Source organism: Narcine bancroftii, chromosome 6, assembly GCF_036971445.1.
Source record: "Narcine bancroftii isolate sNarBan1 chromosome 6, sNarBan1.hap1, whole genome shotgun sequence".
NCBI lineage: Eukaryota > Metazoa > Chordata > Chondrichthyes > Torpediniformes > Narcinidae > Narcine > Narcine bancroftii.
In genome coordinates, this window is record NC_091474.1 from 78,621,515 (window position 1) to 78,647,676 (window position 26,162).

The 26,162-nt window shown below is 45.0% G+C and overlaps 1 protein-coding gene across 5 annotated transcripts in view; it reads left to right on the plus strand.

Annotated features, from left to right (window-relative positions):
* kcnma1a (potassium large conductance calcium-activated channel, subfamily M, alpha member 1a) overlaps nucleotides 1–26,162 on the plus strand; it is a 743,259-nt gene that overhangs the window by 528,480 nt on the left and 188,617 nt on the right. For all 5 annotated transcript variants that reach the window (XM_069885464.1, XM_069885465.1, XM_069885462.1 and 2 more), the window contains exon 15: nucleotides 14,484–14,593. In XM_069885464.1, the coding sequence (XP_069741565.1) occupies nucleotides 14,484–14,593 (110 nt within the window). The remainder of the gene's footprint in view (nucleotides 1–14,483; nucleotides 14,594–26,162) is intronic.

The window sequence follows — 26,162 nt, forward strand, 5'->3', positions numbered from 1 at the left end:
CAAGGTCCAATATTGCTCCTTCCCCACTCGGCCTACCTAGATGTTGCTGGAGAAAGTTCCCCTGGATACACTTGACAAATTTCATTCCAACCAATTTCGGCATTCCCAGTCAACGTTAGGGATGTTGAAACCATGTACAATAACAGCTTTGCTATTTTTGTAGACCTCAATGATCTCTCGGCATATTTGATCCTCTCGCCACTGTGTTGGTGGCCTGTAATAAACACCCATCAAGTTGACTATTCCTTTTTGGTTATATATCAATTCTGCAGCTAAATAAGTCCTTCATTCAAAATAAGACCACAATAGGATACATAATTGAATTTAAACAAGACAATAAATACAAAAGATAGGTAATAAATATACACAGTTATCCTAGAGGAGATATTGTGTCCTTTTGTGTAGAACACGAAAGTCTGCAGACACCATGACTGAAGTACAGAAAAAACCCTAAAATCCAGATTTTCCAGATGCTTGAGGAGAATTTAAGGAGAATAATTTTGATAGTTTATTAAGGAAACATTTTGTCATATAATATTCAAAGTACAAAACCAAACAAATATTTTTTCCAACTTTACTGCAACTTCCACGTGGTCACTTGTTGCCGTTGTGGCGCTTATGTATGTACACATAAACCGAAAGTTTTTGAGAAGTCCGGATTCTTGGGTAGTATAGATTTCAGACGAGTGTTCTGGCATCTGGTTTATGGACTTTTACTGTAAAGCCACAATGCTGGAGAACCTCAGCAGGTCAAACCATGTACTTAACATAGCAAAGAGAAAGATGTGTAACCATTGTTTCAGGCTTGAGCCCTTCATCAAGGTTCTTTTGTGGTGACAGAGTAGCGAGGGGAGGTTCAAGAACCTGATCGTTGTTAGAAAGGAACTGTTCTTGAACCTGTATCTTCTGCCCATAAGGAGGAGTGACCAGGGGAAAAGGGGACCTTTAAGATCCTGTCATCATGGGTTGCCTTCATCTAGGTCAAAATGTTTAGTTATTTATGCAATTAGGTCAGATAAGTTTTAAATTTTACTGGGCAGTGCAAGGTCCATTACCTACTGTACGTCCTGTATATAATCATTGTTTTTGTAAAGGCATTTTGAAGAGTTGCATTGACCTCCAAATATTACCAAAAGCAATCCATTGTTTTTCTGAAGAATTCTGTGGCAATTTACCATTTGTGTCCAAACATCTGTCAACAGTAAAATTAATGATTTTCTTTCATCTGTAACAAAGCGGCTACAAGAGATTTTTGTCCTCCTTGTTATGGCTCTGGCTGATGTGGAACGCACTCAACTATGTAACATGATAGAATTTTTTTTGAAACATGATTACTTTTTGTAACAGATTGGTCTGGGATATTTGTGCTGCATATGTGCCACATTCTAAATTAGAAAATCATACAGATTTAAAGAATACTTGGTACTCTGTTCAAAAGTGAGCCCAAAATGTTGGTAACCTATCTCCTACAACAAGGAACGTTGTGTGACCTGCTGAGTTTCTATAGTACTTTTGGCTATTGAACTACAGTGACTGCAGACTTGTCTAACTCCTGGTACCCTGTATTGTATTTTCCATTGCTGGTATTGTCTCCAGTGAACGTAACACCTAATGTAGGCTTTAAAAAAATGTTTTAATTGTCAGGAGACTGGTGGGACTGGCAGTCACTGTCAATGCCTAATTGTCCTTGAGAGGGCAGTAGTGAGCCAGTTTATGTGTAGACATGGCAAAGTTGTTTCCCATGGCAGGAGGAGACTAGGACAAGCGGGCACAACTTCAGGACTGAAGGGCGCCCATTTAAAACAGAGATGTAGAGGAATTTCTTTAGCCAGAGAGTGATGAAACTCTGGGATTTGCTACCAAGGTCGTTGGGCGTATTTAAGGCAGAGGTTGATAGCTATCTGAATGGATTCGATGAGGCAAATGACCAACTGCTCCTATTATCATGGTGGCATGGTTGGCAGAGCAGTTAGTGCAACGCCTTTACAATGCCAGCAATTGGGACCAGGATTCGAATCCCACACTGTCTGTAAGGAGTTTGTATGTTCTCCCTGTGTCTGCTTGAGACTGGGGTTCGAATCCCATGCTGTCTGTAAGGAGTTTGTATTTTCTCCCTGTGTCTGCTTGAGACTGGGGTTCGAATCCCATGCTGCCTGTAAGGAGTTTGTATATTCCTCCCAGGGTCTCCGGATTCATCCTATCATTTGGAATATACTGTGGGTGTAGGTTAATTGGGTGTAATTGGGCGGCTCAAGATTTACATTTGGCAGTGAAGGATTAGCAATGTATTTCCAACTCAACATGGTGTGTAACTTGGAGGGCACATGCAGATGTTGGTGTTGCTTTTTGACTGCTTCCCACAACCTTGGTGGTAGCGTACGGGAGGTGCTGATACAGAGCATTAAGGCAGCCTGAATCTCAGTCTGACGGCTCAGATCACAATGCAATCATTGAACTCTTAACACAAACCTGCTAGTTGCCTGGGAACTTGCATTACAAATAGTAAGGCTGAATGTCACCACCTAAATTGGTGGTTCTCAACCTTTTTTCCCCACTCGCATACCACTCACATATCAATCACAGAGCAAAAGGATGTCATAGGAGCTCTGTGGTTAGTAAAGGATAACTTAAGGTGATAAGTGAGTGGAAAAATGGTTGAGAACCACTGGTCTAAATCAAAACAATCTCAAGGATTTGATTGGGCCTCATCTGTTTTTTTTTAAACTTTCCATGAAAGAGTCACATGGGAGTGTTTGATCAGTACAGGCTCGTGGGCCAGAAGTGCCTGTAACCATGCTGTATCTCGAAATTACCAATGAAGAATATCTATAAAGTATAATCTTGGGTTCCTGTGGGGTGGGGGAGGGAGGGGCATTTAGGACAAAGAGAAGGAGAATCTTAAGAATTGTCTTCAGCCCAGCACTGTGAATGCTGAATTGGTGATACCCTTGGACGGAGGATGGAGGATTCCTGGTCACCTAAGGAAATGAGGCAGTAGAGGGCAGGGGTGGAAAGTAGAGGTCTCAGAGCTGAACAGAGCAGAAAAAGGCCCTTCAGCCATCGTACCCATGCTGACAAGGTGGGATGAAATGTGAGGTAGTGTAATGCGCGTCGAAAGAACCAAAGACTTGTTGATCCAAACCAAGGCTTGTATTAACTAAAAGACTGGAGCATATCACAAGTAGGTCGACCAGTCCAGAATGACCTGGTCTGGCTAGGAGCAATCATTTAAGACCTGCCAGTAGGTGTGGCTACACTCTCAGCCAATCACAGTCATCCTACACTACCATCTGTACATATGTACATATACACATTGGTGATAGAATCTGTACTCTCATAGGTAGAAGGTCATTTGTGTTTGGACTGAAGGGCGGACCTGAGGGAGCGAAGCTTGTCTTCTCCCTAACACGAATGCAACTGGAAATAGAGTGAGGGGTAGTTTTTGTCCAGTATCACCTCCTGACCCTCCCACCCTATTTTTACAATGCTGGCCCTCCCCCACCTTCCCACTTTAGTCTTAAGAGTAGCCCAAACCAAAACATTGTCCACGTAAACTTTCTCTCCACAGTTGCTGACTGAGCCGCTGAGTTTGTTTTCCTACTGATCCCAGCATCTGGACCTAAAATTGTTCGGTCACCTGAAATTTTACTTGCACATCACAACCCTCCCTTTCCCCACCCCGCTTGTGGTTTGTTTTGTACCTCCACTAGTCGTTATGTGCGTGTTAACTTTTGCTTTATTGGTAAAACACCTATGCTTCAGTGCCACAGAGCATTGAACATGAATCAGTTAATGATCAGACTCTGGGAATGCTTTGTTAACATGAATGAAGTAATTAGTTTAGGTAAGGTTTCACATCATTTCAAAACATACATACATCATATACCTGTCACCAAGTTGAGAATAGACTTTATATATTTTTTTTCCAAAGTGTATTTGATCATTTAGTGTTGTCCATTGGCTTTTAATCGGCATAACAGAGTCTCCAGGGCTTCAGCTTTTAACAGGCCCAGTTGTGCAGGCCAAAGCTTTTAGGGATTAGGGGAATAATGAAACTTCCTCTATTGGCTGCAGGAACAACGAACCTGTCTGGGAATTAAAGAGTTGGATCCTATCCATCGCCTTTATTAATCACAGCTGCTGTTTGTTTACTCACGTTCTGCTGAAATAACTAATCACCTGGTGATCCGTTGATGAAAAATGATTTGTTTTAATCAAAATCTCATTCGAGGGTTAAGAAAACCTGAAAATGATCAATCACTTGGTTCCATGTTGTCACTCAAGAATTTGGTGTGAAGGGAGTTTATGAAGCATTTCGAAGTCCAAGTGCTGATTTCATCTTTCAAAATTAAGTCGGAAAATAAATGGTGCATATTAAACACAACGTTGATAAAGTGCCAGAAACACACTGACAAATCACTAAATTATGTGTGCACCTTGAAATATTTTCATACATATCTTGATGTAATTTTGCCTTAAATCCTGCCTTAGGAGTAAAGTTGAGTCTCTGTGAAAGGGAATGTCAGCCAGTACCCTCACAAGCTAACTGCAGAATACACGTGCAAATTATTAAAAACTCCAAAGAATATTTGGACTTGGTTCAAGCAGTTCTTTTTTTTTTCTCTCCAGAACATTAATCTGCACATAAATCTGGCCAATATGAGGAGAATTTACACGTCAGCAAAGCCAGGAGGTGTTTTTGCCCAGATCCGTTGGTTGGGATACTTACAGGCCGTACTTTCAATTCAGCCGGATGGATCTCTCTCGCTGCCTCTGCGCTTAATGCTTCTGACTTTGATTCTGTTCCACAGCTGATTGATTTACTGCCGAATGCCTCAGTTACAACCTCAAAAATCAACATCATAAATTACGATTAATCTGGCATCTCTTCCTGAATAGCTGTGGCTCCCAAAGCACCAGTTCATCTCCCCACACGTGTTCTTCATTCTTTTTCCTCGTGATTTCACAAAGACACAGAGACTTCATATTTTCTTTCTCCGAGCTTGTCTTTATTTCATTCTAATGGGGAAAACTCTTTTCCTTTCAAGCTGAAAAGCTGACATTTCCGTCACTGCAATTTTTTTTAATTTTAGATTTACATTTAGACATACAGCAAGGTAGCAGGCCCTTCGGCCCATGCTGCCAGATTACACCCTATTGACCTACAACCCCCCCGCAGTACATTTTCGGCCCACGCTGCCAGGTTACACCCTATTGACCTACAACCCTCCCAGTATGTTTTGAAAGGTGGGAGGAAACCGGAGCCCCTGGGGGAAACCCCCGCAGACGTGGAAACTCCTTACACACAGTGCTAACCATTACAGTAACCTTGAATCTCATCCCTTTTGCCCTCCCTTCATTCTCTGTGCCTCATTACTGGAAGATGACTGTTCCAATCGCTTCTCAAACTAATCCTTTCCCCACCTACACTCTTGGATTCCCACATTTCATTTTAATCTTGGATTTGTCCACAAACCTTCACTGCTAGGTCTACAAGCAAGTTGGCAATTGGTCAAATCCACTCCCCTCCCTTAGCTTTTCAGCTCCGTGGAGATTGGTTTATTGGCCTGCAGGAGATGGCCTCTCAGGGTGAGCCAACATTAATAACCTGCCCACAAATTACCCCTGATTAGAAGGCAATTAAATTTAGACATACAAGCCCTTTCGGCACACAGGCCCACGCCGCCCAATTACACCCGATTGACCCACAGCCCCTCCGTGGGTTTTGAATGGTGGGAGGAAACCGGAGCCCACGGAAAACCCACGCTGACACGGGGAGAACGTACAAACTCCTGAAAAATTTGAACCTGGTTCTGATCACTGGCTCTGTAGCAGCTACGTGAACCTTGCCACCCATCCATGGCTCTGGAGTCACCAACACATCAGACCTGGAAGGGCAGGCAGATTTGCTTCCATTCAAAACATGAGTGAACCAGGTGGCTTTTTAACAATGATCTGGTAGTTTAATTATCATCACATTCCAAATTTATTAAATTACTTTGAACTTACAGTTTTATGTCAACAGACCGTTCCTTGCACGCTGGCCCTGCCCTCTAGATAGCTCCACAGTCAAGACTCAGGGAATACTCTTCGTGCTCCTATCACTTGCCAGGGCAGTGAAGTTTAAGTTTCCTATTGAGAGGGTCAAGCTCCTGTGAGAGAAGTTCTTCCAACCAACAGAAATCTTCTCAGCCAGATGGAGCACCCAGCACTTGAGCGAAAACTTATCTCTTGTAGTGGCCAGGGCCTAAAACAGCATGGTTAGCATAGCACAATGGCATGGTTAGCATAGCAGTTAGCACGGTTACAGCGGTTCGAATCCGGCGTTGTCTGACAGAAATTGATATGTTCTCCCTATGTCTGCGTGGGCTTCCTCCAGGTGATCCGGTTATCTGTGGATGTAGGTCAATTGTGTGCGATTGGGCTCATGGGCCAACAGGGCCTTTTACCATGCTAACTGCTACACCAACCATGCTGCATTGGATCAGCTACCACTCTTAGGCTCTCAGACCTGACTTGAGCACCCAACCACCACTGGGTATAACCCTCAGTGCAGCTGATGGTGCGGTCACATGGGCATATGATCTGAGATTCTGGTTTACCTTTCCTCGCGATGGTGTATCTGTGCGGGGGAATGGGCTGTGGGGTGGAAGAGCAGAAATGTAATGGTAATCAGTGATTATGAAAAGTTACCATAGTTATGAGGGGAGAACATAAAACACTACGGGGCACTATAGGCCCTTTGGCTCAGCCAAAATATGTTGGTTACCCTCTCCTTCCTCTGGATGCTGCATGACCTGCTGAGTTGCTCCAGCACATTTGTGCGTTGCACTCCACCCAGCGACCGCCGACTTCCTTGTTTAACTCTGGAGGCTGGAGCCTGCGGCCTCTGGTGAGTCTGCAGCAGATTCTGGAAATCTGAAATAAAGCAGAAAAATGCTACAAACATTCCGATCAGACTGCATCTGTGGAAAGAGATATGGTCATGTTCCTAACGCTTGGCCTTTTATCAAATCGAGGGACAGGGTACTAGAGGCTGCCAACGTAAGACAATGTCTGAGAATTCCAGTGGGGATTTTAGACAAAATGCCTGAAGACAAAGCACGGCAAATGCGAGTAATGCAAATGTATTTCAGGAATTTATGGACTAATGCGAAAGAAAAAAGGAACAGAAATCATGCCGGCAGCTTTCGATGATGAAAATGATTGACAGAATGGACAGGTTGAAATGAACGCAGTATTTCTGTGTTATGATCAGAGAAAAACAGTTAGCACAACGCTGTAACAGCGTCAGTGACTGGAACTCGAATCCAGCGCTGTCACTAAGGAGTTTGTACGTTCTCCCCATGTCTGCGTAGGTTTCCTCCGGGTGCTCCACTTTCCTCCCACTGTTCAAAACATATGGCAGTTCAAGGTGAATTGGGTGTAATTGAGCGATACGGGCTCAAGGGCTGAAAGGGCTTGTAACTGTGCTGTAGGTCTGTATGTATGTATCCCAAATAATCCTAGTGGGAGCCACGCTATCTAAAACCACACAGAAATGCTGGAGGAACTCAGTAGGTCTGGCAGCGTCCATAGGAGATAAAGATATATTACTGACATTTTGGCCCTGAGCCCTTCTTCAAGGTATAAGCAAAAAGCCTTTCAGACCTGTGATTGCGTTTACAAAAATCACAACATCTACAGTCTTTCGTGTTTCACCCTGAAGGCATGTTATCTCATTATTTCCTAATCCCACCTGCCAAAGTGTCTCTGAGGTGATCACTGACTAGACAGTACCACTAAATGGCTCAGTGCTGCCCTTTCCATGAGCACCTATCTTTTCTTACCTTCTGCTGTGGCCCAAGTCCTTGTACATTTAATATAATTTTTAAAAATTTAGACACACAACACAATAACATACCCTTTCAGTCCACATGCCCAATTACACCCAATTGACCTCCAACCCCTGGTACATTTTGAACGGTGGGAAACAAAGACACGGGGAGAGCATACAAACTCCTTACAGACAGCGCGGGATTCGAACCTGGTCCCGATTGCTGGTGCTGTAATGGCGTTGTGCTAACTGCTACACCAACCATGCTGCATTGGAACAGCTACCACTCTTAGGCTCTCAGACCTGACTTGAGCACCCAACCACCACTGGGTATAACCCTCAGTGCAGCTGATGGTGCGGTCACATGGGCATATGATCTGAGATTCTGGTTTACCTTTCCTCGCGATGGTGTATCTGTGCAGGGGAATGGGCTGTGGGGTGGAAGAGCAGAAATGTAATGGTAATCAGTGATTATGAAAAGTTACCATAGTTATGAGGGGAGAACATAAAACACTACGGGGCACTATAGGCCCTTTGGCCCTCGATGTTATTCCGCCCCCAAAAAATCTAAACCCTCTCTACCTCCTAACCCTCTACTTTTCTTTCATCCATGCACCTGTCTAAAAGTCTCTGAAATGCCCCTAATCTTTCAGCCTCCCACCACCACCCCTGGCAAGGCATTCCAGGTCCCCACAACTCCTTGTGTTTAAAAAAAAAAGCTTATTTTGGTTTGTTTTCTTCATCTCAAAGGGAACAGATGGGAGAGTCTGGATAAATTAAAGGAGATCCATCCCCCCTGGGTAGAGAGCCCACTAACTGCAGGGCATATGGAATAGAAGGATTAAAGTCATTTCACTCAGCTGATCTGGACCTCACTGCCTGAAGGCAAATTCCTCAAAACAGTTCAAATCTTTCACCCGAACAGTCAGGACCAGGAGAGTTATGGACCAAGAGTTGCAAAAGGGGATGAATTTGATGTTTAGTTTTGACCAGCATGGATGTGTCGGGCAGAAAGTCCTCCTGTGCTGATAAAGTTAGTGGTTCTATGATTAATAGCATGTATTTGTTTGGTGGAAGCTATTAAACACCAGACCGTATCAATGGCATGTTTTAAAAATGTACCTAGACTTGTTACCAGAAAAATCTTAAACTATGTGTGAAGATATAAAATCAACAGCTCCCACTTCTATCGTACTGTTCGTGGTTTCTAGACTCCCTGGTACACACTGTGCCTTTTGAAGTATAGTCGCAGTAATGGAGAAATACAGCAAGATGCACAGCAAGATCCCATAAACAGCAATGTGTTAATCCGTTTTAAGTGACTGTGGTTCAGGACAGAAATATTGGTCAGGACACTGGGGAGAGGGCCTTTGTTGTACTTTCAATAAGAACCGTGAAAGCCAGAGGCCTGACTAACACCCATAAGATTGTCTCTGAACAGCTGCCTTGCAAACGTTTCCAATCCATCAGTGGCTGAATCCCAATCTTTGTCCCAATGTGGAGCCAAGATCATTTCCACGAACCATGATAAGTTCCTTCTGCACGTCTTTCTCGCTATGTTTTGAAAGCAGAAAATATGTCCTGACATAACATTTCCCAATTGGAGAAATGATTTGAGCTCCTTGTAAATACAGTAAAATCCCTGGTATCCAGCACCTATGGGGATTAGTAGATGCCAAATATGTGCATTTTCTGGTTGCTTGAGACTTTTTCTTATAAAGCCTAGCTAATAATGCATTAAGAATAAACAGTTTAAAAGACAAAAATACTACACTGTACTTGTACTGAACAAACTTAATTTGCATGAATATATAAACGAAAGTGTTTTACTTTATTTTCAGTCACATTATTTGAAAACATTTAACCATCGCTGCTTCCTCCTCCTCCACGGAGCCGTCCGAAAGACAAACAATAACATTATGGATAATTCCACCCCCCCCCCCCCCCCCCGCCTTCCAAGCTTACAGATAAAGCCTCTGATTGGGGAAAGTTGTACTAAGCGGGGTAAGGAGATACTTTAAGAGAGTCACCCCAACGGCGAGCGGCATCAACCAGCACTTCACCCTGGGCGACACCAGTGCTTTTTTTACACAACTTCATTCAACAGCTGCTATGAGCAAAGCCCGACACTGGCTGAATATTTGCTACCATCTTCACCAAAGGTTGTTACTTAGAGAACATTTACTTTTACGATTTTAAACTTGCATATTTTTACCTATTATTTTATTCTTATTTTCCTCGATTTTTTTTCTTTGCCAGTGGCTGGAATTCCGGATACCAGGGATTAACCTCAATTAATTAACTCAATCAGTGTTGACTACTACAGGTTGGAATGAGGCCTCTGCTCTTTGCACTTCTCCAAGCAGCAGCAGTTGGTTGATGCATTTAAGGGACTTTAAATGACTCTGTGATTCACTTGGGCTGTGAATTTTAAAGACAAATGCAATAATTATTTTCCCAGGAGTACTCTCACCAAACAATTGCAATGACTCAAAAATGCAAGTGCTGGAAATCTGAAATGAAAACAGAAAATAAGCATGAGGTCAGGCAATGTCGGTGGAAGGAGAGGCAGAGATCTGCTTCATTCACGTGGATGATTTTTCACCAGAACTGTTCTAAAAGGGCGGCACGGTCAGCGCATAAACCCCATTACAGCGCCAGCGACCCGGGTTCGAATCTGTCACTGTCTGCAAGGAGTTTGTACTTTCTGTGTGAATTTCCTCTGTGGCCTCCGGTTTGCTCCCACCTTTCAAAAAAAACCATACGGGGCTGTCGGGTAAAATGGGGTATTTGGATGGGCCTGAAGGGCCTGTATGTCCAAAAGGTTTATAGGAGAGAAACACTAACTTTGTTTCTCAAAGGGAATTGTCTTGAAATAGTAACTCCTTCTCTCTCCACTGACCTTGCCTGACCTCATGCTCATTTCCAGCATTTTCTGGTTCACACTGCCTCCTAAAATTCCATCCTTCAAGCAGATACCTTCAGAAGACCACTCCATCTGGATCAGGGTACTGGGGTACAAATTGTGCCTGTGGTTTTTCATGCCGCAGTCTTGGAGTGCAGCCAAGGTTACAGTCATTCGGATTTCATTTTCTAATATCGAGCCTCCTTCTAAAGTAAAAAATGTGATTTCTCTTCCTCATGCATTTTCAACTGTCATGTAATAATGAGAAACAATGCATTCTCAATGACCTAATCACAAGTTCATGATCTAAAATTACTCGTTAGCCAGACTTGGATAAGAGACGCAGCCTCAGTGGAGTGAAAAATGAGTTGCTGGTGCAGTGGAGCATATTTGTAAAAGGTAGATTTTAAATGCGGCCACGTTGGACAAAGAGTGTGTGTTACCCTGCATGTCCAGCTGTTGTTTTGTCTCAGCAACTCAGACAAATATTTGGGGAAAAGAGCTTCGTTATTCAGGCCAGCCTCAGTAGAGCATGGTAGCTTAGTGATTAAATTGCTGGACTGCATCCAAAGTCCTGCATTTTGAACTGGAGCCGCGAGTTCGAACCCCGTCATGGCAGATAGATAACAAATTTTTTCAAAAGGTTTGCTTCCTCGAAACTATGATAGGCATCCTCAAGCTGAACATAAAGATAATTTCAGATTTGCTATATCATTTAGGAAGTTGGGGATACATTATATTAACTTTTATTGAATTTAGTATGTGTAATCGCTTAATGACGCTGACACATTCCATTAGTTCAACTGACCTAAAAATGTTTCGCTGCTGATTTTAATTTGTACTCAGCATCTGATGCCCCTCATGTCAGTGTCCAGCATTGATGGATTCCAGTTGCTCTGACACCATTTTTCCATGGTCTTGATGTCCTGGTGAAACCTTTCACCCCGTTTCATCACTGACTGCACCAAGATCAGCAGGGAAGACGTCCAAGTGTGAATGCAGAAAATGAATTTTCAATGACGTTACACTTTATGGTTTTGTCTGCTTGAAGAACTCTTAAAATATGACAGGAAATCACAAAAATAGGTCATATCTAGAATTAAATGATAAAAAAAATTATAGTGATTTTCATGATCATCAGCTTAAAATCTATAAAATACATCCAAAAGTTTTCAGGAAACAGAATCTTCATTGACCAGTGTAATTGAACAGAACAGCACAGCACAGGGACACTCTCTTTGGCCCATGATTCTTTGCCGAACACAAGGCCCAAATCAAACTCAAACTGCCACTGGCACCTGATAGATATTCCTCCATCCTCTTTCTATTCATGTGTTTATCTCGTACCCCGTTCAATGCTACAATAGTATTTGCTTCCACCATTACCGCAGCAACCCGTTCCAAGCACCTACCATGCGGTGTCAAATATTTGTCTTACACGTCCCCCTTAAACTTCCTCCCCCTCGCCTCAGTCGTGTTACTTATTAATTCTATTTATTTATTTACCTCAATCATTTTTTTTTTGCCAGTTGGTTGACGTCGCCGGTTGCTTGAATTCCGGATAACAGGTTAAAATAAAAGATTGCTGGAAATACTTGGCAGGTGGCGCGAACAAACTGAGTTGTGTTCACAGCCAGTTTGGAAACAAACAGGAAAGATTAGTTAGCTGAATGTGTTGAATTCAAGGGCCACAGTGTTGCGACTGAAGAGGAGGCACTGATCCTCAAACTAACAGGAACTTGTTCAAACAACGTAGAAGACTAAAAACAGAAACTTTGAATCAGAACAGCAGCCACAATAGAAATAGTTCTTCATTACAAATGAACAGAGAAACTCTGCAAAGGCGCGCCCTAATCTGCATTTGGTACCTCCAAAGCAGGAGAGATGTAACAGACATTGCCTGTGTTCTCCCCACCACCCAACCAAACGTTAACAAAATTTATCTGCAACTTAGGCCGTGCTTGCTTTCTCACTTGTGGCTCTGATGAAGGGTCAATGAGCTGAAGCATTGGATCTCTTTCTCTCTTCAGAATGATGACGGGGAATCTCGCAGCATCCTTTTGAACATTGAAAACTCTGGATGGAGTGGGAAAGTTGTTACCCATGGTAGGGGATTCGAGGACAAGAGGGCACAACTTCAGGATTGAAGGGTGCCCATTTAAAACAGATGCAGAGGAATTTCCTTCGCGGAGAGTGGTGAACCTCAGGAATTTTCCACCATGAGCAGCTTTGAAGGTTAGGCCGTTTGGAGCCTGAAAGGCAGATATTGATAGGCATCAGAATAATCAGGGTATCAAAGGTTTGGGGAGAAGGCAGGGGAGTGGGGCTGAGTGGCAGAATGGAATGGTGGACCAGACTCAATGGGCTGAATGGCCTACTTCTGCTCCTACATCACATGGTCATATGGTCTTCACAGATGCTGCCTGAGCTGTAGAGTATATCCTGAATTTGTGTTTTTATTAATGAGTTCCAGGATGGAGTTGGAGTGGTGAGGCTAAGGTTAAAGCTTCCGTTCTTGGACAGTGGCTGGGCATCCAGGAACAGTTCTCATTTGTGCGCTTCCAGTCTATTACATTATTGCAAATACTAATCATGCCTCAAGCCGTGGCTTGCTGTTTGCAGGCAATGATTGTTACAAAGCCAACACTAATGGAAGTTTTCTAATCTCATCTTACTGGCGCCCTGCGAGAATGATGGAGAGGGGGACCAGTCCGTCTGATTTTTATCAGCTTTCATTTCTGTGGTTCTAGTCACAACGCTGCCAATGCACTGAGAGGACAGGCAAAGCACTTCTGGTTTTCCTTAAAATAAACTGGATCCGTGTTCTGTGCAACACATTAAAGTGCTGAAGAAACTCAGCAGGTCGCGCAGAGTGGATAGGTAGTAGAGTGATGTAACCAATGTTGCGGGCCTCTAGGTATGAGCAGAAAGAATAGAAAGGTGGGAGGGGGAGGGGGAGGAGAGGATGGAAGAAGGGGTAGGGGGTGGAGCACAGGACAACAGGCAAGGGGTCATAGGTGGATATGAGTGGGAGGGCAGAAACGCTGAGGAGTGATCAGGGGAGGGGGGGGTCACTCTCTGAATGAAAAGGGAAGGAGATGGAAAGCTGGAGGAAAGGAGATAGCGAGATGAGAGAACGAGTCTAATGGAAACTGGAGGTCAATTATGTTTTTGCACAGCCGCTGCGATGCAGAAAATTACTCCCAATTTCCCGGAACGCAGCCTGTGTAAAAAGATCAGATCATGAATAAGGACTCAGTCCCGTTCCAACATTTTACCTCCTCAAACCCTAGTTATTTTCACAGATCGCCTGCGGTATAAACTGAGCTGCAGGTGATCCGTGAACAATGGGCTAATGAATAGGATGTCTGGCCTCCTTAAATACTGCACTTCAGGTATTCTGACTAAACTCGCGGTGTGATATGGAATTTTGCTTGTTCCTGTGTGGACGACCACTCCCGGAAGGTAGGGAGACACTTCAGAATAGAAAAAACACGCAAGTTCTATGTAAAAAATCATAAATGTTAATGCCTTCAAGTTGGAGAGAGCCCAGACAGAATATTAGCTGTTGTTCCTCCAATTTATGCTTGGCCTTGGTGTGTGGGAATGGGCTGTGGAATTAAAATGGTTGGCCGATGGGAGGTCCCTGCTAATGCAGCAAAACATAGGCTACATCAGACTTTGTGGATTCCACTACAGCCACAGTGTCTGCAGACTTTTCTCTTTATCTGGGTCAGTGTCGTGTTTCTTTTTCCACTCCAGATCGAGGAGGATACCTGGCAGAAATACTACTTGGAAGGCGTGTCCAACGAGATGTATACTGAATACCTGTCCAGTGCCTTCATTGGCTTGTCCTTCCCTGCAGTTTGTGAGTAAGTAAACAACTCCATGCTTAACCTGTAATTGCTTTTCCTGATGACTATTTACAGGAAGCTTTCGAACATTCTTCCATGCTTCTACCTTGGTCAGGGCGGTACGGTTAGTGAAGAAGTTAGAACGACACTATCTCAGCACCAGCAACCCAGGTTCAAATCCGGTACATTCTCCCCATGACAATGTATGGCCCTCCTGGTGCTCCGGTTTCCTCCCACCATTCAAAACCATTGGGGGGGTTATAGGTTAATTGGGTTTACTTGGGCGGAACAGACTTGTGGGCTGGAAGGGCCTGTTTCCTTGCTGTATGTTTTCATTTCTTCTTTGGCTTGGCTTCGCGGACGAAGATTTATGGAGGGGGTAAAAATAAATTAAAACACTTGTTCCAGCGATTAAGAATCAGCACATTTTTGGAGTGCACTTTTACTTTGTCCTGCTGTATGCATGCTGGAATTGACTTACTGGACTGCTCACCCAGCAGACCAAACCCTTCTTATTCTATTAGGTTCAATCTTCTCAACCAATTGGATGTTGGAACCTAAGAGCAGAAGCTGCAGATACTGGAAAATGAAATAAAAGCAGAAAAGCAGAAGATGCTCACCATTTTGGGCTCACTGATGCTGTCAAACCTGCTGAGTATTTCCAGCATTTTCAGTGGACATGACCACAGATATGATGGTGAACATTCCCTCTAATCACATTGCCATTATGAGAACATTATGGCCAATCCTTCCAGTTTTGGGTGCGTGAAGATGTGAAGAAGATAGCGAAACAAAGTTTCTTGTGCCAGCTTTAAAGTCAGTGGCTGAGACATTGATCAATACTGTTCTACTGAGTGCAAGGAATTTGCTCCAAGTCAATTCAGCTCGAGTCTGGCATGATTATACTGGACAACAATTTCTTTTTTTAAAAGGTTTGCTTCCTGAAATAAAATTGGGGATTATAATAGACTGTAGCAGTGGCTACATTGCTAACTGAACGATCGCCCAACCAGACGGGTTGAGTTCAGTGAGCAAAACTGATTTATTGTAGGCTGCCTGGCTGGTCTTATATTCCCAGCCTGGTCCTGGATGAGAACGTCGGGGGCCCCGACGTCACCGGGGTGTCACATGGGTTGCCAAGTGCAGGTTTCTGGGCCCGGTGCCGAGGTCAGGAGGAAATCTCCGACGGCACAATTTTGGCCGGCTGCCCCACCGCGTGCGTGACAAGTGGGGCCGGTTCGCCTGCCTAATGGCATACCGCCACACAGCCTCCCCCCCCCTCAGAACCGACGCCAATGTCCTTTGTTGCTGGGTGGCCTCGCTTCTTGGGTTGGGCCACAACTACTGGCTTGGTGGGGTTGAGGTAGGCTGGCTTTAACCTATGCACCGTAAACAGTTCCCTCTTACCCCCCGATATCCAGTGTGAAAGTGGATCCTGAATGCTGGATGACTTTGTATGGTCCTTTCTATGGTCTTTGTAGAGGTGTTGTGGACGGGCCCCGCCTAATAAAAATATACTCTGCGGAGTACAGCTTGCTGGGGACGAAAGAGGCCCATGTGCCGTGTCTGGGCGGCCGTGGGGCTTTGAAGGAGTCCAACTGGGCCCAGAGGCGGGGAAGTAGACCTTGCGGTGACTGCTTCGGGTTGTGATGTGCGTTGACAAACTCACCGTGTAGGGCTAGCGGTGCACCATAGAACAGCTCGGCTGATGACGCCTGTAGGTCTTCTTTAAGTGTCGAGCAGATGCCCAGGAGCACCCAAGGAAGCTCGTCCACCCAGTCGGGGCCGGTGAGGCAGGCCATAAGTGCCGATTTAAGGTGGCGGTGCAATTGTTCGACTAGCCATTTGGCCTGTGTGTGATAAGCCATAGTGTGATGTCGCTCGATCCCCAGCCTGTTGCTGAGCTGTGTCCAGAGCGCAGAGGTGAACTGGGTGCCCTGATCACTGGTGAGGTGGTTAGAGACAACCCAATCGTTCAAAAGTGCTCGGTAGCAGGAGTCTGTGGAGACATCTGGCATTGGGATCGCCTCAGGCCAATGAGTGGTGCAGTCTACCACCGTGAAAAGATAACAGTTACCTTGGGAAACGAGTAAGGGTCTTATGATGTCCACGTGTATGTGGCTGAACCATTCCTGGATGTGTTCAAAATCTTGTACGGGTGCTCTGGTGTGCCTGTGTACTTTGGAAAGCTGGCAATGGATGCAGATTCTGGCCCAGTCCGCAATCTGCTTCCGAAGCTCGAAGCCCGTGCCAGATGAAGGGTGGGAAAGGTCATGGATATGGTGGAAGACTTGCCTGTGCCACTGCTGGGGAACCACTGGTCACGGGGTGCCCATGGAGACATCGCACAGGACAATGCCCTCACCTTGAGGAGTCGGGAGGTCCTGGAACAGCAGGGCCATGATGGCAGTCCTGAAGGCCCGCGTCTTCTCGACGGACTTCTGGTCCCGGGTGAGCTGGTCGAAGTCGAGGCTGGGTGTCAACGTGCAAATGGCCAGTAGCAAGAGTGCGTCGGCGACCACATTGTCTTTCCCCGCCTTGTGCTGAATGTCGGTGGTGAACTATGACACAAAGGAGACATGACGCTGTTGGCGGGCCGACCAGGGATCTCTTGCCATAGTGAACACCTGAGTGAGGGGTTTGTGGTCAGTAAAAATGGTGAAAGGCCTCCCCTCCAAGAAATAGTGGAAATGACGCACCGCCAGGTACATGCCCAGCAACTCACGATTGAAAGCGCTATACTTGCGCTCTGGCGGGCAAAGAAGTCAGCTAAAGAATGCCAGTTGTTTCCACAGTCTGTTTACCTGATGATCCAGGACGGTGCCGACGGCCGTGGCAGAGGCATCAAAGGAGAGCGCTATATGCATGTCGGTGCGTGGGTGGATGAGCAGGGTAGTCTTCGTGAGGGCATCTTCTGTGGCTTCAAATGCTCTGCTGGCCTCTGGAGTCCAGGCGAGTGTCTTGTCTTTGGCCACGATGAGGGTGAAGAGCTGCTGCATGATGCGTGCAGTGCCTGGAATGAAGCAGTTATAGAAATTGACCATACCTGTGAACTCCTGAGCCCCTTGAGGTTGTCCAGGCGTGGGAACTTCCTGACTGCAGCGACCTTCGTAGTGGCAGGTATAGCTGCTTCGGCCGTGATGGTATGGCCCAGGAACTGCATGTACTCTTTCCTGAACTGGCATTTGGCCAGATTGATCGTTAGGCTGAAGTTGGCCAGTCGGGAGAAGAGGATGCGCAGGTGAAACTTGTGTTGTGCCTGATCTCTGCTGGCAACAAGGATGTCGTCCAGATAAATTAATACAAAATTTAAATCCCTGCCCACTGTGTCCACATAAGGCACTAGAAGGTCTGGGCGGCGTTCTTGAGCCTGAACGGCATGCGTAGGAACTCGAACAAGCCAAAGGGGTGATGATGGCTGTTGTGGGTATGTCCTCGGGGATTTGGTGATATCCACACACCAGGTCGACCTTAGAGAATACCCTCGTGCCATGCAGGTTGGCCGTAAAGTCCTGGATGTGAGGGAACGGGTAACGGTCAGGTACTGTCGCATCATTGAGCCATTGATAATCTCCACAGGGGCGCCAGCTGCCGGAGGCTTTCGGGACCAAATGGAGTGGTGAGGCCCAAGGACTGTTGGAGCGTCAAATAATCCCCAGCTCTTGCAGATGCGAGAACTCTTCCTTCACTATCTGGAGCTTATCCAGTGGGAGTTGGCATGAACCGGCGGGCCTTGGGTGGGGATGTAATGAAACACCCCATGGCGTGGTGAGGCGGCAGAGAACTGTGGCTTGAGGAGGGACAGGAACTCATCCAGGATACACTGGAACTCATCCTTGGGCATGCTGACTGTGGCCATCTGCGGCTGCTCTGTGCGGGAGCCATTGAGGCAAACAGATTGGAAGGTACAGGCATCTACCAGTCGCCTACCTCGAATGTCGACCAGGAGTCCATGGGCGAGGAGAAAGTCGACACCCATGATGGCGGTTGGGAGGGACGAAACCGTGAACCTCCATGAGAACTTCTGCTGGCTGATCTGGAAGTGGATGGTCTTGTCTCCATACGTTCGGATCTCTGTCGAATTGGCTGCACGGAGGGGAGGTCCTCGAGGCCGGTTCTGGGACTCGATGGCTATGGCCAGGATGACGCTGATCTGGGCCCCCGTGTTGATGAGGAAGCGTCGGCCGCTAATAGAGAAGGTAGAGAAGGCTGTGTTCTTGGCCAGCCGCCACAGCCATTAACAGCAGCCAGCCTACAAGTTTCCCTGGAATGAACAGAACTGACGACACTTCCGAGCCTTGGCTCCCCAGCACTGGTGGAAGAAGCAGAGGCCTGGAGTGGATGACTTGCTTCTGTCTTTGCCCTTTGAGGCCACTGCAGGGGCTGGGTATTCCACCGCAGTGCTAGAGGAAGGCTTAGCGTGGTCATGCCCATGACTTGTAACCTGCTGGACTGCTGAGCCCTCCGGGAATTGTTCAAGCCATAGCTTCTGAGCCATAGCTCCTGAGCCTTTTGAGCAACCTTCCTAGGGTTGACGATGCTCTCCTGGGACAGTAATGACCGGATGTCTTCAGGCAGATGGTCGAGGAAGATGCAGTCGAAAAGTGGGCAGTTGGTGTGATCGCCCATGAGCATGAGCATCTCGTCCATCAACTTGATTGGAGTTCTGTCCCCCAAGGCATTGAGGCGCAGCATCCGAGTGGCACACTGGCACCTGGAGAGGCCGAGGGAGCCGGTGAGTACCTGCTTGATGGTCCCATACTTATCTTTCATGGGTGGGTGCTGAACGAGGTGCAGCACTCGTTTGGCAGTGGCCTGGTCCAGGGTGGCGACCACATTGTAAAACTTGGTCGAATCCGATGAAATCTGGCAGAGGTGAAACTGAGCCTCTGCGTGGCTGAACCAGGTCTCCGGCTCATGAACCCAGAAGTCAGGAAGTTTGGTGGCTATAGCATTGATTGAAGGGTTGTTCATGTCAGGTTCAAAGATATTTGAACCTGTCGGGGTCACCAATTGCAGCAGTGGCTACACTGTTAACTGAAGGATCGCACAACCAGATGGGTTGAGTTCAGTGAGCAAAACTGATTTATTGCAGATTGCCTGGCTGGTCTTAAACTCCCAGCCCGGACCTGGCTGAGAACCGCGCTGGAGGGGCCCCGACGTCACTGGGGCATCACGTGGATCGCCAAGCGTGTGCTTTTGATCCCAGTGCACAGGTCGGGAGGAAACCCCTGACGGCACCATTTTGGCCGGCTGCCCTGCCACATGCATGACAAGCGGGGCTGGTTCATCTGCCTAATGGTGCACCGCCACAAGACCACTTAAAGCTGAACACAAAGATAATTTTAGATTTTCTGTATCACATAGGAAGTTGGAGTGATATTCAATTAACTGTAATTGAATTAGCATGTTTATTCGCATAATGGTGGTGATACTTTGCATCGGTTCAACTGATCTAAAAATGTTTTTCTGCTGATTTTTGTTTGTATTTAGCATCTGATGCCTCTTGTGTCAGTGTCTAACAATAGTCAGCCAGCATTGATGGATTGCAGTTGCCTTGAAACCACTTTTCCATGGTCGTGATGTCCTGGTGAAACCTTTCACCACATTTGTCATTGACTGCACCAAGATCAGCAGGGAGGGAGTCCAAGTGTGAATGCAGAAAATGAATTTTCAATGACATTTGCACTTTATGGTTTTGGATGGTTAAAGAATGTTGTCAATCAGATGGGTGTAGTTTGGTGCTCTGCAGTTGCCAAGAAAATTCTCAACAACATCTTTCAATACCTTCCAAGCATGCCCAGGTTTGACAACATTTGCATCACAACTGCACTGAGTGCATGGCCGGACCTGCTTGGACTGACCAAATCAGCTTGCTTTATGCCCAATATTCTAGAGGACAATGGAGTCCAAGATGACAGAAAATCACAAAAATAGATTATATCTTAAAAAATGATATGTGATAGGAAATTTGTAAGATGATCTTTGTGGTCAGCAGCCCAAAATCCATAAAATAATCCCAAAAGTGTTTAAGAAGCAAAATCCTCACTGCCCAGAGTCATTTGTCAGATTATCTGTCCCTGTCCATGCTGTATTGCTTGGAGTGCTAAGCTTGTATGTCATAGTTCCTCATTGCATTGGCCTCTCTGTTGCAACCTATTGAAGCTCTTCCTCTGAGTGCCCCAAAGACTGTCCCTAACTTGTGGAAATGGTTGGCTGTACCTCCTTGCATAAAGCAAGCTACAGAAACATGTTTCACACAGAGTATTGATTCAGCACTGTTGCTCAATTTCTCCCAGGATACAAGTAAAATCTATGAATTTTGATCTCCAAATTTATATTGACACAGAATTGAGATTGGAAGCTAAAATAGAGCAGATACTGGAAATCTGAAATAAAAACAGGTACAGCAATGAGAGGATGTTGACTCAATGGGTGAGGCAACATCCACAGGAAGAAATGGTCAGTCAACATTTCAGATCTTTTATCAAAACTCAATAAATTGAGGCCAGGTAGCATCAATTGAAAGAAAAGTGAACATTTCCAATTGATGACCTTTCATCGAACCAGGGAGAACTAGCAAATCAAACATTTCAAGTTACTGAGAAGGGGAGGAGATGCCTTGTGATTGAGAGTGGGAGCCATTGAAAGAGTTTGATAAAGTCTTAGAAATAATCAAAATCCTATCAATGGTCTGGATGATATGACAATGTGGGAATTTGGATCAGCAAGGCTGCAGATGACATAAAGATTGGAGATGTGGTGGGCAGCAAGGAAGATTTTCAAGGCTTGCAGAGGGATCTGGACCAACAGGAAAAATGGCAGATGGAATTTAATGCAGACAAATGTGAGGTGTTGCAATATGGAAGGACAAACCAAGAAAGGTAGAGCACTGAGGAGGAGTGCAGTAGAACAGAGGGACCTGGGAATTCAGATGCATAGTTCACTGAAAGTGAAAGTTGGGATGTAAAGTTGTCTTAAGACTTGGTGAGGCCAAATTTAGAGAATTGTGTGCAGTTCTGCTGACCTAACTACAGGAAAGATACAGTATCAATAAGATTGAAAGAGTGGAGAGAAGATTTACTATGATGTTGCTTGGACTTCAGAAACTGAGTTACATGGAAAGATTAAACAGGTTAGAACATATTTCCCTGGTGTGTAGAAGAATGAGGGGAGATTTGATTAAGGTAGTTAAAATTATGACAGGTGTAGATAGGATAAATGTTAGTAGGCATTTTCCACTGAGGTTAGATGAGATACAAACCAGAGGACATGGGTTAAGGGTGAAAGGGGAAAAGTTTAAGGGGAAGAGTAGTGGGAGTGTGGAACAAGTTGCCAGCTGAAGTGGTGAATGCAGGCTCACTTATAACATTTAACATTGAAAAAGCATTTGGACAGGTACGTGGATGGGAGGGCTATGGACTGGGTGCAGGTCCATGAGACAAGGCAGAATAATAGTTTAGCACAGACTAGAAGATCTGAAGCGCCTGTTTCTATGCAATATGGTTATATGTCAAGTTGAGGTATAAATAGGAGATGAATAAAATCTAACATGTTGGAAGAATGATAAAGGAAAAACAATGGCTGGAAATATGAGTTCATCACAAGGCTGCTGGTGCCTAGTGTAGGCTCTTGTCAATTTCAGACCTGCTCTAATATTTCTCCAGCCCTCCACACTCAGACATTTTGATACAGTCCCTCAGTAGGTCTGTGTCCTTCATGTTTGTCTAATGGTTGCACCCCAGCACCACACACACAACCCCCCAGCCTCATTCACTGACATTTCCACTGACCCACACGCACAGGTGCACATACCCATCAACCTCACACACACGTTTCCACGCTCGACACTCTTGCGCATGTTTACACACACACAGATATCCCATTGTCTCCCATCACCTCTGTGGACTGCTGTCCAGAAGGCATTCTCCGGTCTCCGCTCTCTCTCTTGCTGCATGTTATCCATTTGTCTGCGTAATTAAAAGGCTTATGAATAACAGTTACACATTAACTGTGACAGCCAATGCATTTCTTGTGAGAATGAGCTATTTGTGAGGCACAAGGAAAATATCCATCACATTCTTCTGATTGGCTCAAATAACCACGATTTGTCTTGTTAACTATACCAATCCACTCAAAAATGTTGAAATAATTCTTCATAAAGCAGAAGTGAACAAACACTTATGAGGCAAATGCAGGATGGCTGAGGTGAAATATACAAGGCTGGAACGTTAACAAAGGTAAGTTCCCCATTCTCGCCACTGACATCCAGTGCATAACCATCGAGTTTCTCATTATGGATCAGCTCTGGGGACCTGGGTGTTGGAAAAGCCTGGCACTAGGCATCCTTATGTTCTTCATGTTTGCCTTAGGGCTTTCCTTCACCCTACTTGCCAAAGCCCTCTCACACCCCCCCCCTTCTAGCTCTCCTGTCCTTTCTCCTCGAGTTCTTGCCTGGATACTACATAATTCTCATGAGCCCTTCCTAACTTTTGCTTCCTAAACTTTATGTACGCTTCCTTCTTCCTCTTAACTCACTGCCTCACCTGTTTTGCCAACCACAGTTCCCTTTTCCCTGTCTCAGTGGGGCAAACCTATCAAGAACCCCACCCAAGTAGCCCCTAAACATCCTCCACATTTCTTCTGCGATTTTGTTTTCCCCAATAACATCCATTCCCAGTTTATTCTCCCCAGTCCCTGCCTTATCCCTGGAATTAGCCCTATCCCAATTAAACATAGCTATCCCAGTGGTCAGGGAGTTGTGAAATCCATCCTTTTTTATTCATAAACATTGCAATAATACCTGCCTCAATCATCTCCTCTGGCCGCCCATTCCGTACCCTCACCATTCTCTGTATAAAAACATTATCCCTTAATTTATCTCTCTCCCCCCCCCACCTCTGAAAATAGATTTTCCTCCTCTGATCTGTTACTCCCCTGACCTTGTACACCTCTACAAGATCGCTCTTCATCTTCCTGTGCTCACAAAAAAATCCTAATGGAACTTATTGTCTAAGTTTTTAAAATTTCTGAAGATTGTTAAACACATGAAAAAAACAGTAAAAGAGTGATTATTTGTAAAATAAATCTAGTAGTTACTGGAAGTACTCAGCAAAGTTGGGCACTATTTGTGGACTGAGGACCAGTTGTGTTAATGACCCTTCCTAGCCACCATTTTGTGTTTTCAATTGAAAATTTTATAAATTCAATGAAAACATTTGGGAATACATAAAAACAATTAAAATTATTTAATTAGGTCAATTAAATCTAAATTACTCTAGGTTTACATTATTTCCCAGCAGCAGTTCCTTCCAATAAAGTAAATGGATCACTGTTGCTAAACCATGCATAGGGGGTCCATAGTCCCGAGGAATCACCAAGATGTTTTCATTCCCCCACTGGACCAACATTGGGAAATTTCTAGGGGTATGTAGCCAACAAGCTTGGGGGATCGTGTAAGCGAGTGGGCCCTGAATTCAGAAGCATCAGAAGTATTTCTGTCACAAGATCTCGACCTGAGGGCGATTTACCTCCTCTACATTGGGCAGATTGGTGGCAGACTAGTTTGGCTAGGCAACAGGCTAGTCAAAAGTGAGAGGAATTGGCCTCCAACCAGGTGCCTGATCTCAGATAACTTGGAGAAGGAGAGAATGAGTAGTTCAGAATCAGAAACGGAATTTATTGTCACGAGCATGTCACAAAACCTGTTTTGCAGCGGCGTCACAGTGCAAACATTTATACAAACCACCTTACAAAAATAAATAAATAAATAGTGCTTGAAAAAGAAAAAAAAGTCGAAGTGAGATGATTATCACAGTATCTGAGGTTCATTGTTCATTCAAGAAACTGAAGGCAGAGGGCAAGAAGCTGTCCTTGTGCCGCTGGGTGCTCGTCTTCAGGCTCCTCTACCTTTTCCCTGATGATCGCAGAGCGAAGGGGTCTTGGCCTGGGTGGTGGGGTCTTTGAGGATAGAGGCTGCTTTCTTAAAACACTGCTTCTTGTAGATGTCCTCGATGGAGTGAAGACTGATGTCGCAGGCTGAGTTAAAAACCCTCTAGAGTTTTTTTTCTTGTCCTGAGTGTTGGCACCTCCGTACCAGAGAGTGATGAATGCTCTCCACTGTACACCTGTCGAAGTTTTCGAGAGTCTTCAATGGCATATCGAATCTCCTCAAATATCCCACAAAGTCGAGCTGCTGATGAGCTTTTTTCATAATTGCATCGACATGGAGGCTCCAGGACAGATTCTTGGAGATGTTGACACCCAGTAATTTGCAGTTCTTGACCCTCTCCACTACTGGACCCTCGATGAGGACTGGTTCATGTTCTCCTGATTGCCTCCTGAAGTCCACAGTCATCTCCTTGGTTTCGCTAATGTTTTTGCTGTGACACCACTCAACGAGCTGATCTATCTCCCTCCTGTACGCTTCCTCATTGCCGTCTGTGATTTTGACGACAACTGTGGTGTCATCGGCAAATTTGTTGGATGGAGTTGGATGATGGGAATGTGTTTAAGTCCCATTCTATTCCTCTGAGTGGGATCTTAGTTAAGATCATTCAGAAGCCAAATTGTGCAGCTGTATCTAATCCCTAGATTAAATAGTCCTTGTTTATTTAAGCATGTCATCAGAAGTGACAGCCAAAGTATTCCCTGGATCAGGGGGAAAATGACTAAGAAAATGAAGGGGGAATGAAATTCAATTGAGCTCAGCAAATGGAATTGAATTGGGCTTCCCTGGGTAAATGGAGTGCATGAAAGCAGTAAAGCCTCTGTATGGTAATTACAGTTCAGAGTCTGGATTTCCCCTGGGGAGTTGCTGATTACTTTATTATGAGAGTAATGTTCTTATGCCAAATAACAGTCACCCTGTCATGGAAATGGCTGCCTGGGAAACTGGAATCATCTGTTCTCATGGGGTTAATGAGATTTAAACAAGGAGGAGTTGTTATTGTCGACTAATGATGCACTGCCACAAGGAAGTGATGATCAATGAATGCAGATGTTCTAATGAGATTTAGGAATGCCTAAAAGTCTTCACTTGACACATAGGTTTTGCCTAGAGACTCAATTATCCTGTTTTCTAGTTTAAATTAAAGAGACCTCATTATTCATGCTCTTATGTCCTTGCTAGTGTTAGATGGATAACACCATTCAATTCTCTTTAATTAAGCCCTATGATAATCAATATGTCCTTTTGTATATTGTTTGTGCAAATTAATCTGTTAGGCATTACTGTAAATACAGCTGTTTTGTGGACTAATGTTAGGAAGAGGCAAGATGTAATTAAACAGATGAAAAGTTTTTAAAAAACGGCAAGCACTAAAACTGATTACTTTCAAAATGCCAGCTTGATTCACAATCAATTCTTCACGATTTGTCTTCCAAACAGTAGGGATTCTTCACCCAAAATGGTCCATTGGATAAACGGCTCCAAGTGGGGACCACTAGAATTATTTGCAAATTTTTGTAACTGCACAACATATTGGGGCAGGTTTTCAGATGGCATGCAAACACTGGTCTGGCTGCCCCCGTGGCAAACTACTGCTTCAGGTGTGGTCCCGATGCAGTCTCCCCACCAGGATTCCAG